The sequence below is a fragment of the Dreissena polymorpha genome, chromosome 3 (assembly GCF_020536995.1).
Source record: "Dreissena polymorpha isolate Duluth1 chromosome 3, UMN_Dpol_1.0, whole genome shotgun sequence".
NCBI lineage: Eukaryota > Metazoa > Mollusca > Bivalvia > Myida > Dreissenidae > Dreissena > Dreissena polymorpha.
The window spans coordinates 114,328,869-114,353,176 of NC_068357.1; the positions used below are offsets into that span (position 1 = coordinate 114,328,869).

The 24,308-nt window shown below is 35.9% G+C and overlaps 1 protein-coding gene across 1 annotated transcript in view; it reads left to right on the forward strand.

The window, feature by feature from the left end:
• Nucleotides 1-24,006, forward strand: part of LOC127871100 (rho-related BTB domain-containing protein 2-like) — a 59,708-nt gene extending 35,702 nt beyond the window's left edge. Inside the window, exons 5-10 of the mRNA XM_052413778.1 lie at nucleotides 578-1,500; nucleotides 2,058-2,176; nucleotides 4,209-4,327; nucleotides 5,569-5,689; nucleotides 8,887-9,035; nucleotides 16,872-24,006. Coding sequence (XP_052269738.1) covers nucleotides 578-1,500; nucleotides 2,058-2,176; nucleotides 4,209-4,327; nucleotides 5,569-5,689; nucleotides 8,887-9,035; nucleotides 16,872-17,079 — 1,639 coding nt within the window. The 3' untranslated portion in view covers nucleotides 17,080-24,006. The remainder of the gene's footprint in view (nucleotides 1-577; nucleotides 1,501-2,057; nucleotides 2,177-4,208; nucleotides 4,328-5,568; nucleotides 5,690-8,886; nucleotides 9,036-16,871) is intronic.
• The last annotated feature ends 302 nt before the right edge of the window (nucleotides 24,007-24,308 follow it).

Below are 24,308 nucleotides of genomic sequence, written 5' to 3' on the forward strand. Positions count from 1 at the left end.
ATCAGGGGGACACCTTGCACTTGCATTAAGTTCACTTTTACCAGAAAAGTCACACATGTACTTATTATGACCTTTAAAACGAAGTTTGAAGTGGGAATTATTTTTAGTCACTGTCAGTTTGTCAGTCTGTAGGTAAGTCAGTCTAAATGTTGTAAGTTTGTGGAATAAACTACTAACCTGTTTCCCAAGGGATTGAAATCAAATTTCAAATATGTCACCATCTTCATCTTGAAGGTTAGATGTTCTAGACACTTTTTTTACATTCCCAGTAATCCACACATTTTCATGAGTTGTTGGCCCCTGAACGAATCTTACCATGTAGTGTGTGGGTATTACTCACTTTTGAAAACACTCTAGTTTAATTTTATAGTTTAATTTTATAGTTTGATTTTATTTGGTGGTAATGAGCCCCCTGGCTTGCAGAAACATTATGAAGTTTCTTTTATGGGAGGCAATTAGTACTGTAGAATAATTTATTCTACCGTCACACCCTTTCATTGCTGTTTAGCTAAATCAGTAACTGTTATGATGCCTGAAATTTTCCAGATTTTGTAATAATAATTTGTTGCATTTCCAGGGTTGTAACAGAAAATGACATACTCATACCTGATCAAGGTCGCAAGATTGCCAAGGACATTGGAGTGCCCTACTATGAGTGTAGTGCATACACAACGTACGGAATCGAAGACGTCTTCCTGAACGTAATTAGGGTGGCCATTATCGAAAAACGAAAACTCCGCTTTTTCAGCTCCCTACTGCCACATATGCAGTACCCACAGTTGCAGGCCCCCATGAGGCCCCCACCATTACAGATGCCAAAAGTTGAGATTCCTGTTGAAACCTTGCACCAGGAGTTAAGCTCCTCGCTTTTAAATGGATCGGATGGTGATGTTGTGTTTGTGGTTCATGGGCAGTGCTTTTATGCACATCAGATTTGTCTTGCCATAAGTGCACAAGTTTTTGAAGACTTATTTATTGCACAGGATTTCGTTCGAATGGAAAATGTACCTAGTGCACTGAAGCGGTCTAGGTCTAGTCAAAGTTATGACATGATGTATTTGAACTCTTCAAACAGTGTGTGCGGGATTTCAAATTCATGTTTTGAAGCTGAGGACATACAAAACAAAAATTTCATTGTAAACTTTGCTAAGAAAACTAATTGTCCATTTTTGAAGGTGGAAATGAATCAGTCTGTAGAAAATCAACTAAAACCTGGTAAAATCAGCCATTATACTGTTGTGACTATGAGGAATGAGATTACCGAAAGAGCTTTTCAAATAATTCTAGATTTCTTGTATGCTGGAATCATTCCTTCTGACCCAGACAGCTTTCCTGAAGTTTGTGTTGCTTGTGGCTTTTTACAGCTTTCATACCTGACTATTGCTATCTCCAATGTCAAGGAAAATGAGGAGTATTTAAATTTGGAGGTCATGAAAAAATTTCAGGAGCAGCGCACGCATAAACTGAGAGAACTAGCTGTGAGATGGGAAAGGCTGACAGGTTGGTCATACCTTTGTATTACTTCAACTTTTTGTGTTTTGTTCCAATAAAAAGAAGGTGCAGTAACCACATGAGGATAGGCTATTTTTATTTTACAATTTAACTATTACCATTACCAACTGTTAAAAACAATGAAAAAAAAGTATTAGTATGACATTGGCACAACTGACATGTTATTGTATGTGGAAATACTTAAAAGTTATGTTAACAACAAAAAAGGTTAAGTAATTTATAGAAACTTAAAAAAAAAATTAAATAACAAATCCATTGAATCACAAAGTGTATTGTTGAAATAAATAAGCAAAGAAAAATCATGGGGGGGGGGGGGGGGGGGAATACTGTGTCAGCCCCTTCTATACTTTATAACATGCATTTATTTGAATAGCATTGGGAACAGTTTTGTGAAATGTTATTTATTACAAAGTTGTTTAAAATCTTACAAATTAAAATTATTAATTGCTGCAGTTTATGTCTGCAAATTCATATCGTTGGAACAAATGACAAGTGTAATACTATTCAGTTTTATTTCACGTATTTTGTGCAATGACTTCTCTCAGATGTTCGGTTCTTGCTGGATGATGGGGCAGTCAGAGCACACAAACCCCTCTTAATGGGCCGCTGTGAGATGATGTACGCCATGTTTAATGCCAACTTCATAGAAGCAGATGCAGATTCAGTAAGTGTTGATTTTGAGGCCTTCGTGAGCAAATATTGTACAGTGAGCTTGTATTATAAATTATAGGAATGGCAAACCTAAGCAAAACCGTAACTGGTAACCTGTTTCGATATTTGAGCGGTTAACCGGTTAACCGATTGTCGTTGTACCATATAAATAAAAATAAAACATGCTAGAAACGTAAACGTTTATAAACAATAACATGTATATCCAAATATACTAGAGGTCTTGTTGATTGTCTTGTAACCTAATTACTTTAAGCATTGTATCAATTATATACTGTTTCTTTACAAATTTTGTTGGTCCTTAAAATTGTGAATTCAAATTTTAAATTTAACATTATACATTTTGAATCTATTACTTAGTCATTTCCTAAAGTCATTTCCGTTTTTTTGTACATGCTTGTCGTTGAACTGTGATATTTCTTTGTTGTAATATTAGCTTCATGCCATTTACACATAATTAATGTTTTACATCTTGATCAATAAAAGCTAGTGCAGAATTTGAATTATGTTGTGTTTTATTAACACTCATTATCCTTTAAGAAGTATGTGCATGAACAGTTTGCTGATTAATAACAATCGTGTGCCTTCTCATTATTCCGCTGCACCCCGATGGTTTACAACTTAATCGCTTTTGATCCACAGGGAGCATCACAGGGTGATAATTGCCAATAATTTGCGATAAGCAAATTAGCCAATACAGTGAAATGAAGTAAAACAAATTTAACGATTTCAGCATTTATTGCATTCAACCAAAAATTGTGTATTCTGCAAGAGTAACCGAATATTAATTTTGTAACCGGTTAACCTCCTTAAGAAACGGATAACCGGTTAACCGAATAACCGTTGCCATCCCTAATAAATTATAATAATTTAATTTGTAATAAATATTTATATTAGTTCATATAAAAATTCAAATGTCAACAATTGAATGTGTATGAAATTTTAACTTCACTTCAGCCGCTTCATAATAAATAATTTCTTTTTTATTTTTAAAGTATCAACAATTGTAGAAGATCTTATTTTTGACGTGATCAGATTTTAAGTCTTTTGTAAAATGTAAATTATTGCAAAATATGTCATCAAAAGAAGACAATATGTTTATTGAAAGCATTGTGACCTGTTAGCCTTATTGCGTTATAGCATCGTGACCTGTTAGCGTTATTACATTATAGCATTGCAACCTCTGAGCCTTATTGAATTATAGCATTGCCACCTGTTAGCCTTATTGTGTTATAGCATTGCCACCTGTTAGCCTTATTGTGTTATAGCATTGCAACCTGTTAGCTTTATTGCTTTATAGCATTCCGACCTGTTAGCCTTATTGTGTTATAGCATTGCAACCTGTTAGCCTTATTGTGTTATAGCATTGCAACCTGTTAGCTTTATTGCTTTATAGCATTCCGACCTGTTAGCCTTATTGCTTTATAGCATTGCAACCTGTAAGCCTCCTGGTATAGCAAAACCTGTTAGCCTTATTGCTTTATAGCATTGCGACCTCTAAGCCTTATTGCTTAATAGCATTGCAACATGTTAGCCTTATTGCTTTATAACATTGAAACTTGTTAGCCTTATTGCTTTATAGCATTGCGACCTGTAAGCCTTATTGCTTCATAGCATTGCAACCTGTAAGCCTCCTGGTATAGCAAAAACCTGTTAGCCTTATTGCGTTATCTCTGCAAAATAACGTTCACAAATTCTATGTATTCTGGATCATCCTTTGTAAGTTGTCTTGTTGTTATCTTTCTTCATTAAATTGGAGCTTTCTAAATAAATCCTTGCCTGCTTAGAAGCAAAGTGAATATGCAACCAGAATAAAGTGAGAACAGTCTACAAGTAACTCACAGGCTTTCAGGTTTAAGGATGTTTGCGACACATAAGTACCGGTATCTTGTGGTTTGAAATGAAGCCTTAAAAACTTGAATATAGTAAGGAAGGTTTGAAATTTAATAATTTTCTAATAGACTACAAACACCTCAAATTGGGCATCTGAGTGGTTAAGAGTTAAGCAGTGAAAATGTTTATTTCAGATCTTCCTACCCGGTTTATCATGCGATGTTTTCCGTGCCCTCCGAGAGTACCTGTACACGGGCAGCTGTCCTGCAGGTGCAACCTTGAACTGTCTCGGCATCATTGAGGCTGCCAACAGGTGCTTTTTATATTTAAAAAAGGTTTTCAGCACATTTCATTTAAATAATGCAAGCAAATACATACACATGTATACAATATGTAACAGAATATCAATAATGTTATGCAATCAGAGATGAAAAAACACACAAATGTAAAAGATCTTAAGTTACCTTTATAAAAGAAGTCAATATTAGAGGAAGCATGAAGGTTAGTTATGTGTCTCTTCATAAACTGTACAGATTAAGAAAGGCTTTAACATCATATTCAGACTTTGAAGCTAATACACATTGTATTGCTACATAAATGTTACAGCTAAAACACATTGTATTGCTACATAAATGTTACAGCTAATACACATTGTATTGCTACATAAATGTTACAGCTTATACACATTGTATTGCTACATAAATGTTACAAGCTAATACACATTGTATTGCTACATAAATGTTACAAGTTAATACACATTGTATTGCTACATAAATGTTACAGCCAATACACATTGTATTGCTACATAAATGTTACAGCTAATACACATTGTAATGCTACATATATGTTACAAGCTAATACACATTGTATTGCTACATAAATGTTACAAGCTAATACACATTGTATTGCTACATAAATGTTACAGCTAATACACATTGTATTGCTACATAAATGTTACAGCTTATACACATTGTATTGCTACATAAATGTTACAGCTAATACACATTGTATTGCTACATAAATGTTACAAGCTAATACACATTGTATTGCTACATAAATGTTACAACTAATACACATTGTATTGCTACATAAATGTTACAGCAAATACACATTGTATTGCTAAATAAATGTTACAGCTAATACACATTGTATTGCTACATAAATGTTACAGCTAATACACATTGTATTGCTACATAAATGTTACAGCTAATACACATTGTATTGCTACATAAATGTTACAGCTTATACACATTGTATTGCTACATAAATGTTACAGCTAATACACATTGTATTGCTACATAAATGTTACAACTAATACACATTGTATTGCTACATAAATGTTACAGCTAATACACATTGTATTGCTACATAAATGTTACAACTAATACACATTGTATTGCTACATAAATGTTACAACTAATACACATTGTATTGCTACATAAATGTTACTTTTTATCCACAAATATTCTACAGAAGCATCTGCATGCAAAGTTTTCTGTATACATATATTATATACTTTATATATATTACTTTTGTGGATATAAATCCCGACAGGTTCTGTATCCCTCGTCTGGTTGCCATGGTTGAGGGTGCCGTAGTGTCAGACCTCACAGAGGCTGACAAGGAAGGGGAGGACATCATTGAAGATGTGCTCAGACTGCTCGAACCTGCACAGGTATGTTCTAGCCTGTATAAACCAATCCATTCTTAACCGATTAATGCCTAGTGGACTCTCCCATCCTTCTAAATTGGATCAATTTATTTCCAAAATTAGGGATGTCTAGTACATTTATTTCTATATTTAGAATATTTCTTACAGAAATTCCTTTAAGCAAACAGCGCAGACCCTGATGAGACGCCGCATCATGGGGTGTCTCATCTGGGTCTACGCTGTTTGCAAAGGCCTTTTTTCTAGACTCTAGGCATAAATGGCTTAAACTTAAGAAAAAAGACAAGACTTAATCAACAAAAAAAGCATTTGAATATATATGTGCTACTAAAGGTGATTATGTCATTTACAAAATGTTCTGCAGAAAGGGTGGTGAAGAAAGAGGTGGTAAATGCCAAATTTGAATCAAAATGAAGGAATTCTTTTTATATTCATATTTCAAGAATATTCTATATTCTTAGGCTTGAGTATACGAGTTGTTTAATGAATTCAGTCCTAGGTGTGTTATGGTGTCTGTATGAGGATGAATGCCTAATGGAAGTCCAAGGCCAGCATTTACAAAACAATGCTAAGAAACAATGCTAAGAATTACGTCTAAATATAAAGAGTTTTCTTGAAACTATTATGGTCTTATAGTATTATGCAATTCAATATGACATGGAATTTAAGTTTGCTATCTACACAATTCTTCATTTAGAGATATTTTGTTGTGACATAGCTTTATAGTCTTCATATATTCAAAATCTGAACATATTTTTCTTGAAGCAAAGTTTCAGCGCTTCCACTAGCTTTCAAAAGTTGGAAGTTCTGACTTCCAAGCCTTCAATTTTTGAAGTCCCATACAAACAATTTGGAAGTCCCGCTTATATTTCAGTATTCTGTACGTTGGACACATCTGACACATAGTTATTTTACTCCACAAAAAATGCTTATATATTTTTTTAATTTGAATTGTATTTTTAAATTAAATTTGTATGCTACAATTTGATGTTTATTTCTCTCAATCCTAATATGCATAATACAAAAACAAACTATATTTTAAATTTTAGTCATAAAAAAAGAAAGGGCAATAACTCAAAAGATGAGGTATCCAGAGTTGTGTTTTTTGTGCACTGCAATTCAGTGTTGAGATCTATCTACATATCATGAAGATTCCAATTGATATATGTTAAGAGTTATGCACAACATTTAATTAATCATAAATATTTTTAGCTCTGCGTTTTCGAAGAAAACCCGAGGTATTGTCATAGCCAGCTCGTAGTGTTGTCTGACGTCCGCCGTCCGCTTCGTGCTCAAACCTTAACATTGGCTCTAAAATCAAAGTGCTTCCACCTACAACTATGAAACTTCATATGTAGATGCACCTTGATGAGTTCTACATGCCACAATCATTTTGGGGTCACTAGGTCAAAGGTCAAGGTCACTGTTACCTCTAAAACAAAAAAATCTGACAAGCTTTCATTTATTCAAAACTGCACCCAAAGCTGAGCGTTGCACGGGTTATGCAGAGCTCTTGTTCAATATTAGTAATATTTTTCATATTAATTTAAAATTGTTGCCTTATTTTATTAAAAATCTGAAACACCATTCCGATTTTTTTTGTTTAGGGTGACGTAAACACATTTAAGCAACTGTTTAACAGAGTACCTTATTCTGTGTAAATCCTTTGTTCTGAGAAGAAGGGCTTGAAAGTTATGTTGCATGTGTAACGTCACGTCACCCATGTGAAAGCACGGGCATATTTATTGCTAAATAAAAACTTTGTAGTGCAGAGAAAAATGCAATCTTTTACTTTTTGTTCAATTGTTTTAAGCGCATTTTAACCCAAATATATGGAGAAATATTTTGATTTGACATTTTCTTTGATGTTCCCAAAAAGGGCCACTGTCAATCAAACCTGAGAAAACATCATGATCTGGCTACCCTTGCTGATTGGACAGCGACACGCTGATAAGAGTATAATAGGCCTAGTTAGAAAAATCGATATCAATTGCCACTCACTGAGAAATACACCACAGACAGTAGTAGCTGGTGTGCGTAATTTACTTAAGCGTGGCTTCATTTTTGTGTACGGCGCGTGTATTAGATAACAGCGTACATGAGGATTATTGGACGTCCTAGGGACTTTTGTTGTTATTTAAATGGATGTACGGCCACAATTTTCAGGTGTAATTTAAGCCCAGACATCCATTAACGGAAACGCTGGGGCGAAGTCTATTCTTTACTCTTAAGTCTAAGAACTGTTTGGTTAATACGGGCCCTGAATTCCAAATGCTGGATATTCAAAGTTCTGAATGTCTTGAGAATTTAAACATTAAAGAATTCTGAATAAAAATAGGACTTACTAAAGTGTGTCATAAAAATTATTTATTATTAGCTCACCTGAGTACAAGGTGCTAATGATGAGCTTTCGTGATCGCCCTTTTTTCCGTCATCTGTCGTGTGTTGTCAACATTTGCCTTGTTTACACTCTAGAATCCACATTTATTGTCATGAAACTTGGTCAGAAGATTTGTCCCAATGATATCTTGGACGAGTTTGAAAATGGTTCTGGTTGGTGGAAAAACATGGCCGCCATGGGGCGGGGCATTTTTCTTAATATGGCTATAGAAGACATACATTGTTTACACTCCAGAAGTCACATTTGTCAAATCTTAATGAAAATTGGTCAGAACATTTGTTCTAATGATATTTTGGATGAGTTCAAAAATGTTTTCGGTCTGTTGCATAAAACATGGCCACCATGGAGCAGGGCATTTTTACTAATATGTCTATTGTAAACCTTCTCCACTCTCTAGAAGTCAAATTTATGGTCAAATCTTTATGGAACTTAGTCAGAACATCAGTTCTAATAATAGCTCGACTGAGTTGGACAATGGTTATGGTTCCTCAAAAAATATGGCCACCATGGGTTGGGGCACTTTTCCTTATAATGGCTATAGTAAAACTTAGTTCAATCTTAATGGAACGTGTTTGATGACTCTAAGTAAATCTAATTAAAATTGAAACTTTTTGTAATGGATTCTATTGTAAAGGCTTTTTTTCAAAGCGTAAGATACAGATGAGCAGAAAACAGCATAAAACCTGAACAGCCTGCAAGTAACTCGCAGACTGATCTTGTTTTATGCTGTTTGCATATAGCCATTTTTACTTTGTTTCTTAGTGGGAAAGGGTTAACTGTGTAATTGTTGTTGTTGTTACAGCTACATAATGCCAGTCAGCTCGCGGACTGGTGCAAAACATACCTGTGTAACCAATTCCTGGCCATCCGCCAGAAATACATGAAACCCTTCCTCAAACTGTCCCCAGAGAACATCAGGTTCATTGAGAGGAACAGATGGCCACCTGAATGGTATATTGAGGCTGAATATGAGCCACACTTTGGCAAAATGGGGCTTAATTCTGTGTCAAGTATCGTTCCAGATTAGCCTTGGCAGTCTGTACTGGCTAATAACACAGGACATTTGACACAGCTTGTACTGGCTAATAACACAGGACATTTGACACAGTCTGTACTGGCTAATAACACAGGACATTTGACACAGTCTGTACTGGCTAATAACACAGGACATTTGACACAGTCTGTACTGGCTAATAACACAGGACATTTGACACAGTCTGTACTGGCTAATAACACAGGACATTTGACACAGCTTGTAAGGCTAATAACACAGGACATTTGACACAGCTTGTAAGGTACTGGCTAATAACACAGGACATTTGACACAGCTTGTACTGGCTAATAACACAGGACATTTGGCACAGCTTGAAAGGTACTGGCTAACAATACAGGACATTTGACACAGCTTGTAAGGTACTGGCTAATAACACAGGACATTTGACACAGCTTGTAAGGTACTGGCTAATAACACATGACATTTGACACAGCTTGTAAGGTACTGGCTAATAACACAGGACATTTGACACAGCTTGTAAGGTACTGGCTAATAACACAGAACATTTGGCACAGCTTGTAAAGTACTGGCTAATAACACAGGACATTTGACACAGCTTGTAAGGTACTGGCTAATAACACAGGACATTTGACACAGCTTGTAAGGTACTGGCTAATAACACAAGACATTTGACACAGCTTGTAAGGTCTGTACTGGCTAATAACACAGGACTCTTGACACAGCTTGTAAGGTCTGTACTGGCTAATAACACAGGACATTTGACACAGCTTGTAAGGTCTGTACTGGCTAATAACACAGGACATTTGACACAGCTTGTAAGGTCTGTACTGGCTAATAACACAGGACATTTGACACAGCTTGAAAGGTATTTTTTCATTGAAAGGATTGTACAGGCTAATCTTGGATGACTCTCTATGCACATGCATTAAGCCCTGTTTTTCCAGAACAAGGCTCATATTGATTAAAACATTTTATTTAATATTATTAGTTGTGTAATTGTTTTATTTAATATTATTAGTTGTGTGATTGTTTTTTTCTAGCTCATTTTCTTCTTTTTTTCCAAGATTACCACTTGTTCCTAACTTTCTTTAATGAATTTGTTTATGCCCCCACAGACATGGGGGGTGGGCTTTAAAAATTGCAAATGAACATATGTCTATACATACTTTTAGGAGTACAAGTGTGTCATTAAGCTTTTGGTTTGAACCCTTCTTTAACTTCTGAGTATCACTCGCACTTTCACAGTTGAATGACCTTACTGTTTAAATGATTTCAAAGAAAATACTTGGGCTACAACAATTTTTTGGCAGAATTATCGCCCTTTGTCTGTTTTTATACGCCCGTCTATGACGGGACGTATTATGGTATACCCCGCGTCCGTCTGTCCGTCCGTCTGTCCGTCCGTCTGTCCGTCCGTCCGTCCGTCCGTCTGTCCGTCCGTCCGTCCGTCCGTCTGTTAATGTCGTACGCTACGTCAAATATCCTTTGACAGATTTTCTTCAAATTTTAACACAATCTTAATATTGATAAACCCTGATCCCCTTTCGTTTTTGACGGAATTCTGAATTGTCGTTCCAGAGTTATGGGACTTTGTTCGTCAAAATTTCGTGATTTCATTGAATGTCCTACTGTAGCTCAAATATCCTTCGATGGATTTTTTTCAAATTTCAACACAATCTTAATATTGATAAACCCTGATCCCCTTTCGTTTTTGACGGAATTCTGAATTGTCGTTCCAGAGTTATGGGACTTTGTTCGTCAAAATTTCGTGATTTCATTGAATGTCCTACTGTAGCTATATAAAAATGTTAAAGTTGTTATAACTTTGGTATGCTTGGACCTAGAGTCTTGAAACTTGACATGAAGGTTGGCCAGAACTAGTAAGTAACCACTGGACATTTCAAGGTCATTCATTTGAAGGTCAAGGTCACTGTGACCTTGAATGTAAAAATGTTAAAGTTGTTATAACTTTGGTATGCTTGGACCTAGAGTCTTGAAACTTGACATGAAGGTTGGCCAGAACTAGTAAGTAACCCCTGGACATTTCAAGGTCATTCATTTGAAGGTCAAGGTCACTGTGACCTTGAATGTAAAAATGTTAAAGTTCTTATTTCATGTTATAACTTTGGTATGCTTGTACCTAGAGTCTTCAAACTTGAAATAAAGATTGGCCAGTACTAGAAGATGACCACTGGTCATTTCAATGTCATTCATTTGAAGGTCAAGGTCACTGTGACCTTAAATGTTAAAATGTTAAAATTGTTATAGCTTTGGTATGCTTGGACATAGAGTCTTCAAACTTGACATGAAGGTTTGCAAGCACACTTAGATGACCACTGGTCATTTCAAGGTCATTCATTCTAAGGTCAAGGTCACTGTGACCTTAAATGTTATTGTTGTTCATGTATCCTACCGTAGCTCAAATATCCCCCGATGGATTTTTTATACGCCCGTCTATGACGGGACGTATTATGGTATACCCCGCGTCCGTCTTTCCGTCCGTCCGTCCGTCCGTCTGTTAATGTCGTACGCTACGTCAAATATCCTTTGACAGATTTTCTTCAAATTTTAACACAATCTTAATATTGATAAACCCTGATCCCCTTTCGTTTTTGACGGAATTCTGAATTGTCGTTCCAGAGTTATGGGACTTTGTTCGTCAAAATTTCGTGATTTCATTGAATGTCCTACTGTAGCTCAAATATCCTTCGATGGATTTTTTTCAAATTTCAACACAATCTTAATATTGATAAACCCTGATCCCCTTTCGTTTTTGACGGAATTCTGAATTGTCGTTCCAGAGTTATGGGACTTTGTTCGTCAAAATTTCGTGATTTCCATGCTCATGTACTTATAAAATAAACCATGTATTCAAATACAAATAAACTGAAGAAAAAAAATGATTCAAAGGGTTATTTATTACCTTACTACTTCATTGGCGAACGACGGGCGTATCATGCGCTCATGGCGCAGCTTTTATTTTACAATGATATAGTTACCTTAAGCTTGTGTTTTAAACTTATTTAATTACTGGGTGGATCTCTCTCACAATTTCACAGTTAATTGACGTTTATGTGTAGATGATCTTCAAAAAAGGGATTTTGGCTGTGACAATTTTTTTGAAGAATTATGGCCTTTTGTCTGTTTGTTTTTTTGTTAATATAGAATACACAGTTTCAAAATTTTGTGTTATCAACTCCTCTTTAAGTGTTGTGTAATTCTTGCTCAAATTTTACAGTTAAATGACCTTAATGTGTAAAAGAACATAAAGAAGAGAACAGTGGCTGCAACAAGTTTGTGCAGAATTATGGCCCTTTGTCTGTTTTCCACTCGGATATATAGTCACAACAGTTAGTGTTTTCAACTCCTCTCAAACTACTGTGTGGATGTGGCTCAAACTTTCACAGTTTAATGACCTCAATGTGAAGTTGATTGTAAATAAAGAAATTTTTGCCCTTTTGTCTGTTTTTTTCACTATAGAATGAACTGCTTTAATATTTGTATGCCCCCGGATCGATAGATTGGGGGTATATTGTTTTTTGTCCTGTCTGTCTGTCTGTCATTCTGTCCCAAAACTTTAACCTTGGTTAAAGTTTGATAACTTTTGCAATATTGAACATACCAACTTGATATTTACCATGCATGTGTATCTCATGTAGATGCTCATTTTGAGTGGTGAAAGGTCAAGGTCAACCTTCAAGGTCAAAGGTCAAATATCATTGTATTTTTCTTTCCTAAAACTTTAACCTTCGTTAAAGTTTTATCATAAATTTTTAAATATTGAACACATTTTTAGTGGTGAAAGGTCAAGGTCATCCTTCAAGGTCAAAGGTCAAAATTAAAAATAAAAAAAATTCATTTCTCCATTCAATCTCTTACTTCTCGTGCAGCTGCACATTTTTAGTGGTGAAAGGTCAAGGCACCCTTCAAGGTCAAAGGTCAAATATCATTGTATTTTTCTTTCCTTTAACTTTAACCTTTGTTAAAGTTTTATCATAACTTTTTTTAGCTCACCTGATTGCTCAGGTGAGCTTTTGTGACCGGTCTTTGTCCGTTGTATGTCCGTCCGTCCGTAAACATTTGCTCGTAAACACTCTAGAGACAACATTTCTTGTCCCATCTTCATGAAACTTGGTCAGAAGCTTTGTCCCAATGAAATCTCGGCCGAGTTCGAAACTGGGTTGTGCCAGGTCAAAAACTAGGTCACTAGGTCAAAAAAAGAAAAACCTTGTAGACACTGTAGAAGTCACATTTCATGTCCAATCTTCATGTAACTTTGTCAAAATGTTTGTCTTAATTATATCTTGGTGAAGTTCAAAAGTGGTTCCGATCCGTTGAAAAACATGGCCGCCAGTGGGCGGGGCAGTTTTCCTTATTTGGCTTAAGAGAAACATTGTAAACACTCTAGAAGTCACAATTTTTGCCCAATCATCATGAAAGTTGGTCAAAACATTGGTTTAATTGATGTCTCGGACCAGTTCGAAAATGGTTGAGATCGGTGTAAAAACATGGCCGCCAGTGGGCGGGGCATTTTTCTCTATATGTATATAGTGGCAGTTTTCCCTATTTGGCTATAGAGAAACATTGTAAACACTCTAGAAGTCACAATTTTTGCCAAATCATCATGAAAGTTGGTCAAAACATTGGTTTTATTGATATCTAGGACGAATTTGAAAATGGTCGGGATTGGTGAAAAATCCTGGCCGCCAGTGGGCGGGGCATTTTTCTCTATATTTATATAGTGAAAACATGTGAAAGTAGAAGTCACATTTTTCATGAAATTTGCTCAGAACATTTGTTTCCTTGATACGAGAGTTGAGTTAAAAAATGGTTCCTGTCAGTTGAATAACATGGCTGCTGGGAGGGGGGCAGTTTTCTCGTTATGCCCCCCCCCCCCCCCCTTTCGAAGAAGAGGGGGTATATTGTTTTGCTCATGTCAGTCTGTCCATCCACCAGATGGTTTCCGGATGATAACTCAAGAGCGCTTATGCCAAGGATCATGAAACTTCATAGGTACATTGATCATGACTCGCAAATGACCCCTATTGATTTTCAGGTCACTAGGTCAAAGGTCAAGGTCACGATGACCCGAAATAGTAAAATGGTTTCCAGATGATAACTCAAGAACGCTTATGCCTAGGATCATGAAACTTCATAGGTATATTGATCATGACTCGCAGATGACCCCTATTGATTTTCAGGTCATTAGGTCAAGGTCACGATGACCCGAAATAGTAAAATGGTTTCTGGATGATGACTCAAGAACACTTATGCCTAGGATCATGAAACTTCATAGATACATTGATCATGACTCGCAGATGACCCCTATTGATTTTCAGGTCACTAGGTCAAAGGTCAAGGTCACGGTGACCCAAAGCAGTAAAATGGTTTCCGGATGATAACTCAAGAACGCTTATGCCTAGGATCATGAAACTTCATAGATACATTGATCATGACTCGCAGATAACTCCTATTGATTTTCAGGTCACTAGGTCAAAGGTCAAGGTCACCATGACCCGAAATAGTAAAATGGTTTCCGGATGAAAACTCAAGAACATTTAGGCCTAGGATCATAAAACTTCATAGGTACATTGATCATGACTCGTAGATGACCCCTATTGATTTTCAGGTCATTAGGTCAAAGGTCAAGGTCACGGTGACCCGAAATAGTAAAATGGTTTCTGGATGATAACTCAAGAACGCTTATGCCTAGGATCATGAAACTTCATAGGTACAATGCTCATGACTCGCAGATGACCCCTACAGATTTTCAGGTCACTAGGTCAAAGGTCAAGGTCACGATGACCCGAAATAGTAAAATGGTTTCCGGATGAAAACTCAAGAACATTTAGGCCTAGGATCATGAAACTTCATAGGTACATTGATCATGACTCGTAGATGACCCCTATTGATTTTCAGGTCATTAGATCAAAGGTCAAGGTCACGGTGACCCGAAATAGTAAAATGGTTTCTGGATGATAACTCAAGAACGCTTATGCCTAGGATCATGAAACTTCATAGGTACAATGATCATGACTCGCAGATGACCCCTATTGATTTTCAGGTCACTAGGTCAAAGGTCAAGGTTACGGTGACCTGAAATAGTAAAACGGTTTCTGGATGATAACTCAAGAACGCTTAGGCCTAGGATCATGAAACTAGATAGGTAGATTGATCATGACTCGCAGATGACCCCTAATGATTATCAGGTCACTAGGTCAAAGGCCAAGGTCACAGTGCCAAAAAACGTATTCACACAATGGCTGTCAAGGTCACAGTGACTCAACTTAGAAAAATGGTTTCCGGATGATAACTCAAGAATGCTTACGCCTAGGATCATGAAACTTGATAGGTAAATTGATCATGACTTGCAGATGAAATAATGATGAAACTTGACCAGGATGTTTGTCTGGACAATATCTAGGTCAAGTTTGACATTTGGTAAAGATTGAATGAACCGACTCCTCTCAGGTGAGCGAACTAGGGCCATCTTGGCCCTCTTGTTTAATATTGAACACAGCAACTTCATATTTGGCATGCATGTGTATCTCGTGGAGCTGCACATTTTTAGTGGTGAAAGCTCAAGGTCATCCTCCAAGGTCAAAGGTCAAAATTAAAAAAAAAAAAAAAATCATTTCTCCATTCAATTTCTTATTTACTACTCCTGCAGCTGCACATTTTTAGTGGTGACAGGTCAAGGTCAACCTTCAAGGTCAAAGGTCAAATATCATTGTATTTTTCTTTCCTACAATTTTAACCTTCGTTGAAGTTTTATCATGACGTTTTTAATATTGAACACAGCAACTTTATATTTGGGCATGAAGCTTCACATTTTGAGTGGTGAAAGGTCAAGGTCATTCTTCAAGGTCAAAGGTAAGAAAAAAATTCAAAGTTGCGCAATAGGGGGCATTGTGTTTCTGACAAACACATCTCTTGTTTCAAACTTAAACAGCTGAATGACCTTAGATGATCCTTAGGGAATGCATTTTGATTGCAACAAGTTTTGGTCCCTAGTCTTTTTGTTTACTGTTGAATGTATAGTTGTTTTGTCTGTAGCCAAACATGCAAAACATGCATGATGAGGGCATCAGTGTCTGATACACATTCTATTTATAGTGATAGCTTAGACGAACAAGGTTTTCTACCCCCTAATGATTTTACTTTACCTTTGCTCCACGCATGAAAAATGCATGTTTGATTTTGTATTTTAAATGTTAAACCCTTTCCCACTTAGAAGCAAAGTGAAAATGGCTATGCGCAAACAGCATAAAACAAGAACTGCCTGCAAGTAACTTGCAGTCTGTTCAGGTTTTATGCTGTTTGCTGCTCATCAGTCTAGGAGTTGGAAATAAAGCCTTTAAAATTTGAATCTAGTAAGAAAGGTCTTGAATTAAATCTGCAGGATAAATGTTTATAAATGACTCAGTAGCTTAAAATTTAATTTCAAAATGTGGATTTTTTGGGTGAGGTAACCTTAATAGCATCCCAGAAAATGGAGCAAATTAAACTATTTTTGTTTGCCCATTAAAATCTATAAATAAAAAAAAACAAGCTGCAAGCATATGCGCGTTGTTCTGGGAAAACTGGGCGTAATGCATGTGCGTAAAGTGTTGTCCTAGATTAGCCAGTGCAAATTGCATAGGCGTATTACAGACAACACTTTCCGCTTTTATAAAACATTCAGTTTAAAGGAAGTCTCTACAAAACAAAAATCCAGTTGAGGTGAAAAGTTTTGCCCAATTTAACATGTCATAATTTTTCCATATTGCAAGGTACCTTAAAGAAGAGAAGCGATACTACGAGGGCATGCAGACGCAGGCAAAATCTAGGCAGTCAAAGCGTAAGGGGCAGTTGAAGCATCAGTTCTTTGGGTTTGACCAGTCTTCTAGTGGTTGTCTGTGCTTTTGTAGTAACAGCAAAAGAGCTGTTGAAGAACGAGAAAAGGATGGCTTTGATTGGTCTGAAGAAGAGATCAACTGATGAGAGGAGTCATTTGATTAGTCAGAAGATGTGTATTTAAAAGAGGAGTTGTTTCATTCGTCAGAAATTAAGATTTTTGGATAAGAGGTTGTTGTTTTTATGCCCCCGGTAGGTTGGCATATAGCAGATGAAAAGTTCGTAAGTCCGTCTGTCTGTCAGTCAGTCTGTCCGTACGTAAACTTTAACATTTCCCCTAACTTTTGCAATATTAAAGATAGCAACTTGATATTTGGCATGCATGTGTATCTTATGGAGCTGCACATTTTGAGTGGTGAAAAGTCAAGGTCATCCTTAAAGATCAAAGGTCAATTGTATGGCTTCAAAGCAGCGCAGTAGGGGGCATTATGTTTCTGACAAACACATCTTTTGTTTCTATTAACATGCTGTGTTTTTTTAAGGGGGGTAATTTTGAAATTCATTTTCAATTAAGGAGCATTTGTGTAGGTCTTAAATTTTTGGTTCAACACAAAATCCTCCTTTAAATTTAACAGATGATTAAGTCTTTCAATGAATGTTCAAAATATGACAATAATTACAAAATGTGACATGTTAAAAAGTAAGCTGATGTATTTGTTGTAGTGGTTATTGGCATATTCTTGTATGATATTGTGTTGTCCACTTCATATGTATATTTTCCACGTTTTATATTAGCTAGAAACTATATTGTTATTCTTTGTTGTAAAATACTATCATAGATGTTATAGTGCTATGTAATCTGTCTTTTTTGTTTTGTGTATTTCATAATTTGTATTTGGCCAAAGGCAGTTTGCCAGATTACCCAAAATATTTCTTAACTTTGGATAACATACAATATATTTTTGTTGATATTTTATGGCCAGGGTAAACTTTACTACCTTAATTATACCCCCACAAACGATGTTTAGGGGGTATATAGGAGTGAACTTGTCGGTCGGTCGGTCTGTCGGTCTGTAGTAAGTGTCTCTAATTCTCTCTAAGCTCTCTAATTCAAGTAGTTTTCATCCGATCTTCACCAAACTTGGTCAGAAGTTGTATCTACATGATGTCTAGGCCAAGTTCGAACATCGGCCTTGCCGGGTCAAAAACTAGGTCACGGGGTCACTTAGTCCGTTTTAAACATTCAGCATGTTGTCCGCTCTCTAATTCAAGTAGTTTTCATCCGATCTTCACCAAACTTGGTCAGAAGTTGTATCTAGATGCTCTTAAGGCCAAGTTCGAACATGGGCTTTGCCGGGTCAAAAACTACGTCACGGGGTCACTTAGTGCGTTTTTTAACATTCAGCATGGTGTCCTCTCTCTTATTCAAGAAGTTTTCATCCGATCTTTACCAAACTTGGTCAGAAGTTTATCTAGATGATCTGAAGGCCAAGTTCGAAGATGGGCCATGCCAGAACAAAAACTAGGTCACAGGGTCACTTAGTACGTTTTACACATTGAGCATGGTGTCCGCTCTCTATTTCAAGTAGTTTGAATCCAATCTTCACCACACTTGGTCAGAAGTTGTAACTAGATGATGTGTAGGTCAAGTTCGAACATGGGCAATGGCGGGTCAAAAACTAGGTCACGGGGTCACTTAGTGTGTTTTAAACCTCACCATGTTGTCCGCTCTCTAATTCAAGTAGTTTTTATCCAATCTTCACCAAAATTGGTCAGAAGTTGTATCTTGATAATGTCTAGTGCAAGTTTGAATATGGGTCATGCCGGGTCAAAAACAAGGTCACGGGGTCACTTAGTGCGTTTTAAACATCATTATGTTGTCCGCTCTCTAATTCAATTAAATTTCATCCAATCTTCACCAAACTTGGTCAGAAGTTGTATCTAGATGATTTCTAGGTCAAGTTTGAATACGGGTCATGCTGGGTCAAAAACTAGGTCACGGGGTATCTTAATGCGTTTTAAACCTCACCATGTTCTGCACTCTTTAATTCAAGTAGTTTTCATCCAATCCTCACCAAACTTGGTCACAAGTTTTATCTAAATGATCTCTTGGACAAGTTTGAACATGGGCCATTCCGGGCCTAAAACTAGGTCACGGGGTCACTAAGTGCATTTTTAACATTCAGCATGGTGTCCGCTCTCTAATTCAAGTAGTTTACATCCGATCTTCACCAAACTTGGTCAGAAGTTTTATGCAGATGATCTTAGGGCCAAGTTAGAACATGGGCCTTTCTGGGTCAAAAAATAGGTCAAGGGGTCACTTAGTGCGTTTTAAAAATTTAGCATGGTGTCCGCTGTTTTTTGTGAAGACGACATGCAAAATATTATGTGTCAATGCGGCATGTGGGGGTATTCGTCACGTCTGTGACAAAGCTCTAGTTTTATTATAGTTCTATAAGTATTTATTTATTTATTTTTTAGTTTGGAATCTGCTATACTAGACAAGCTGCCATATTGCATGCAATCGTCTTACATGATATTATTACATGAGTGTAAAACAAATTAACAGCACTAATGTTATCATAATTTAAATAATTTCAATCAGAGCAGATAAATGACTGAGCAGGTATTGTTTTAAAAAAAGCATCTTAAAAAGGGGTTACTTGATTAAAGATTATTGGGATACATGCTTTAAAGAACTTCAGTCAATAAAATAAAACCTTTTAAACATCTGTGACATCAAACTGAAGGGATTATTTATAATATCAAGATATGAGGAAATATTTTGCAATTTACATACCCAACTGAATACAAGTGAATTCAAAATTTACGGATTACAGATCTTTTTTACTAGATGTTTCAGAAATTTCATTAAATGCTGAAATTAATTTATTTCACATTTTCAGTTTTTTACAGAACAAAATCAAAAATTAAAGAAATTAAATTTAAAAATATAGAGATGCTGATGACAGATCTTTATTACTGGATGTTTCAGAAAAAGCATAAAATGCTAAAACTTGTTTATTACAAGTTTTGCACTGGAATGTTTCATGTCATGACTTTAAGTTGTTTACTTTCCAGTATTGTAACCATCTCTATACTGATTGGCCAGTTCACATACGGTATCCTTTAACATTAACCCTTTCTTACTCAGAGGCAAAGTGAAAACGTGCAAACAGCATAAAACCAGAACAGCCTGCGAGTAACTAGCAATCTGTTTAGGTTTTATACTATTTGCTCATCATCAGTATCTGAGGGTTGGAAATGAAGCCTTAAAAACTTGAATCTAGTAAGAAAGGTCTTTAATTAAATTTAACTTTATGAGAGACTACAAATGCATGAAAATATGTATGTAAGTGGTAAAGGGTTAATGGAGTTTTATCAGATAAAACCAAACATACTTTTGCAAAGTCTTCACAATGATTTTTATATTCCAGTAGCCCTAATGATTGTATACTTATTGTAACATGTGTTATTTTCATTTGCTGAACTATAAGCATATTCAAATTTCTAATCGCATAATTACATTTCACAAGCCCTGAGCTGTCCTAGTTACATGTATTACTGATTATTCCATTTAGAATTCCATTGTATATACCAACTGTCCTCCTGTTGAGAGAAACAAATATTTGACTATATTATTATGGGATATGAACAGTTCTTTCCTTATTTATCTCTCATTTAAATCAAACTCAATACAAGGTATTATGTACTTTATCAAATCTGAAATGTCTATAGACGTTCTGGTAATAATGTTTTTCTCCAATTTTTTTCTGATACCCACTGAACATTTTCCCCCATAAGAAGCAAAGTGTAAATGGCTTTTGCAACAAGCATAAAGCCAGAACAGCCTGCTGGTAATTTGCAGCTGTTCAGGTTGTATTCTGTTTGCTGCTCATCAGTAACTAGGGGTTGGAACTGAAGACATTAAAACTTTAATTTAGTAAGAATGGTATTCAATTAAATGTAACTTTTTAAGGGACTACAAATGCGTCAAAATATGTATCTAAGTGGTAAAGGGTGTAAGACATACTTGATCTCTAAGTGGTAAAATACAGCACTGCTTGGTATAGGGGAGGCAACCAATACTGAAAGGAAAAACAATGCAATGTCTGAAACGGGCAATGAGTCAAACTAGGTGAGGGCGTATAAATCAATATCTTATAGGGGAAAACCCACTGTAAGTGTATAGAGGAAATAACTCATTCAAAGAAGTAGGGGTTAATGTGTTAAATCTGATGTACATGAATATATCTTTTGAAGAGATCACAATGTAGGTATTTGTATTTCAATGTATCCATAATACATAAATAATCACTCAACAATTGTGTTATCCATGTGATTTTAACTTCCAAATTAAATTGTTATAAAGCATCAACAATTGCTCAGTCAACTAGTGTGTTATGCCCCCGGATCGAATGATCTGGGGTATATTGTGTTTGGCCTGTCTGTCTGTCATTGTATGTGTCACAAAACTTTAACCTTGGTCATAACTTTTGCAATATTGATGATAGCAACTTGATATTTGGCATGCATGTGTATCTCATGGAGCTGCACATTTTGAGTGGTGAAAGGTCAAGGTCATCCTTCAAGTTCAAAGGTAAAAAAAAATCAAAGCGGCACATTAGGGGGCATTGTGTTTCTGACAAACACATCTCTTGTTTTTGCAAATCTTAAAATACAATTCTTCATTTCTTGCCTCTTGTAAATATTGTCGATTCATGAAGAGTCTGCATTGGCTGTCCTGTTAGAACAGTATAGCAGTGGTTGGTACACATGATTTGCACTTAGGTGACCTGGGGTCAATCTCCGCTCCCAGGGTATGGAAGCTTGGTTGGTTGTAACCATACCAACAGATAGTGTTTTTTTTCTGGATACTCAATTTAGTGCCCAGAGCAAAAGTCCGCACCATATTTGAATATATTTCTGTAAAAAAAACAAGCTATAATTCATAATTTGTGCCAACTTTTGTGAGTCTAGAAAGTAAATTGTTGAGGTGTGCTGGTACACACTCTGGGTCCTCACATTGTGCTGGTGCACACTCTGGGTCCTGACATTGTGCTGGTACACACTCTGGGTCCTGACATTGTGCTGGTACACACTCTGGGTCCTGACATAATCCAACCTCAGGTGCAGAATGACATTTTTAATTTCCAAATACACTCGTCGGAAGTTGTTGCATAAGTTGTTTTGTATGTCCTTATATTTATAAATGAGGTTGTTTAAGAACTGGAACCCAGCACAATGCACAATAAAAAGTTTTTGATCCTTTGTATTATATTTGCAATGTTTGTACTTTGTAAAGTATTAATCAATGTTTAATCTGTTGCTATTATTTGTTTGTATATACTGATGTGCTGTTTTAAGTAACATTGTATTTGTTTTGTCTTTTTATATTATCGTCCTTTTGATTATTGCTTTATTTATGCTCCATCCTTTTATAAATAAAATTTACTAACATTGCATAGATATCACATACATATTCTTGGTTACTATTGCTAGATTATTGTTAATTTAACCACAAACATCTGATTTGTTTACTATATTTATGCCCCCCTTTGAAGAAGAGGGGGTATATTGTTTTGCACATGTCAGTCCGTCTGTCTGTCGGTCAGTCTGTCCACCAGATGGTTTTCGGATGATAACTCAAGAACGCCAAGGCCTAGGATAATGAAACTTCATAGGTACATTGATCATGACTGGCAGGTGACCCCTACTGATTTTCAGGTCACTAGGTCAAAGGTCAAGGTCACAGTGACTCAAAACAGTAAAACGGTGTCCAGATGATAACTCAAGAATGCGTACGCCTAGGTTCATGAAACTTCATAGGAACATTGAATGGACTGGCAGATGACCCCTATTGATTTTCAGGTCACTTGGTCAAAGGTCAAGGTCACAGTGACTCGAAATAGTAAAATGGTTTCCGGATGATAACTCAAGAATGCATTAGGCCTAGGATCATGAAACTTCATAGGTAAATTGATCATGACTGGCAGATGACCCATATTGATTTTCAGGTCACCAGGTAAAAGGTCAAGGTCACAGTGACTCGAAACAGTAAAATGGTTTCCAGATGATAACTCAAGAATGCTTACACCTAGGATCATAGAACTTCATAGGAACATTGATCATGACTGTCAGATGACCCCTATTGATTTTCTGGTCAGTAGGTCAAAGGTCCAGGTCACAGTGACTCGAAACAGTAAAATGGTTTCCGGATGATAACTCAAAAATGCTTACACCTAGGATCATGAAACTTCATAGGTACATTGATAATGACTGGCAGACGACCCCTATTAATTTTCAGGTCATTAGGTCAAAGGTCAAGGTCACTGTGACAAAAAATGTATTCACACAATGGCTGCCACTATAACTGACAGCCCATATGGGGGGCATGCATGTTTTACAAACAGCCCTTGTTTCATCTGGATTGAATAAACAAAAACATCATGTGCCCGTGTTTAAAGTTATTCAATCTTGAGATGGACAAATATGTCCCCCTTTATTGAGAATTCTTTAACCAAAATGTGTAGATTTTGTTTGAACCCTTTCCCCCAATAAGAAGCAAAGTGAAAATGGCTTTTGCAACCAGTAAAAAACCAGAAAAAAACATAAAACCAAGTGGTAAAGGGTTAATTGTTAGGTGTTGTGCTTTGTCTTAAAACAAAACAATTTAATACATCATGAGTATACATTTTGTAAAATATGTACTATTAATAAGCATATGTTAACTAGGCAGCCCTATTTTAAAAACCATATACAAAATATAAAACAGATAATAACTAAAATCTGAATTTCGTACAATCAAATGAACTTTTATATAATAAAATATTATCAATACAAGTGTAATATAACAGTAAAATGCCTTCTGAGAATGTTCAGACAACAACTTCCACTTAAATTGTGTAAGTAGATATAACCAAAAAATGTAGCCATGCCAACTACATCAATATAACATGTACAAGTATTCTATAACAGTTAACTGTCTGTTTGAGAAAGGTAATACAGAAACTTCGACTTTTAAATTGTCATGTTGTAAAAAGATATTTCAATAAAAAATTGTAATACCAATTTATATTGTTTGATGGTCTATACACATTCTTTTATTTCAGATGTTTATAATTGTTGCACCTACCTATAATGCTTACTTTCAATTACTTCAATATTTATTAAGTCTATTCTAATTTGGACTTGGTATTTATTCTGTTTCCAGACAGTATATTTTATTTATAAAATACGCATTTTATTGCAAACATATTCAATCCTGCAGCACCATATTTTTAAATGAAATGTATCATGCATACGTGTTCGCTGAAACCTGAAAGTCAAACATATTGATATCTCACCTCTTGCACCTAATAAATGGTTGATTA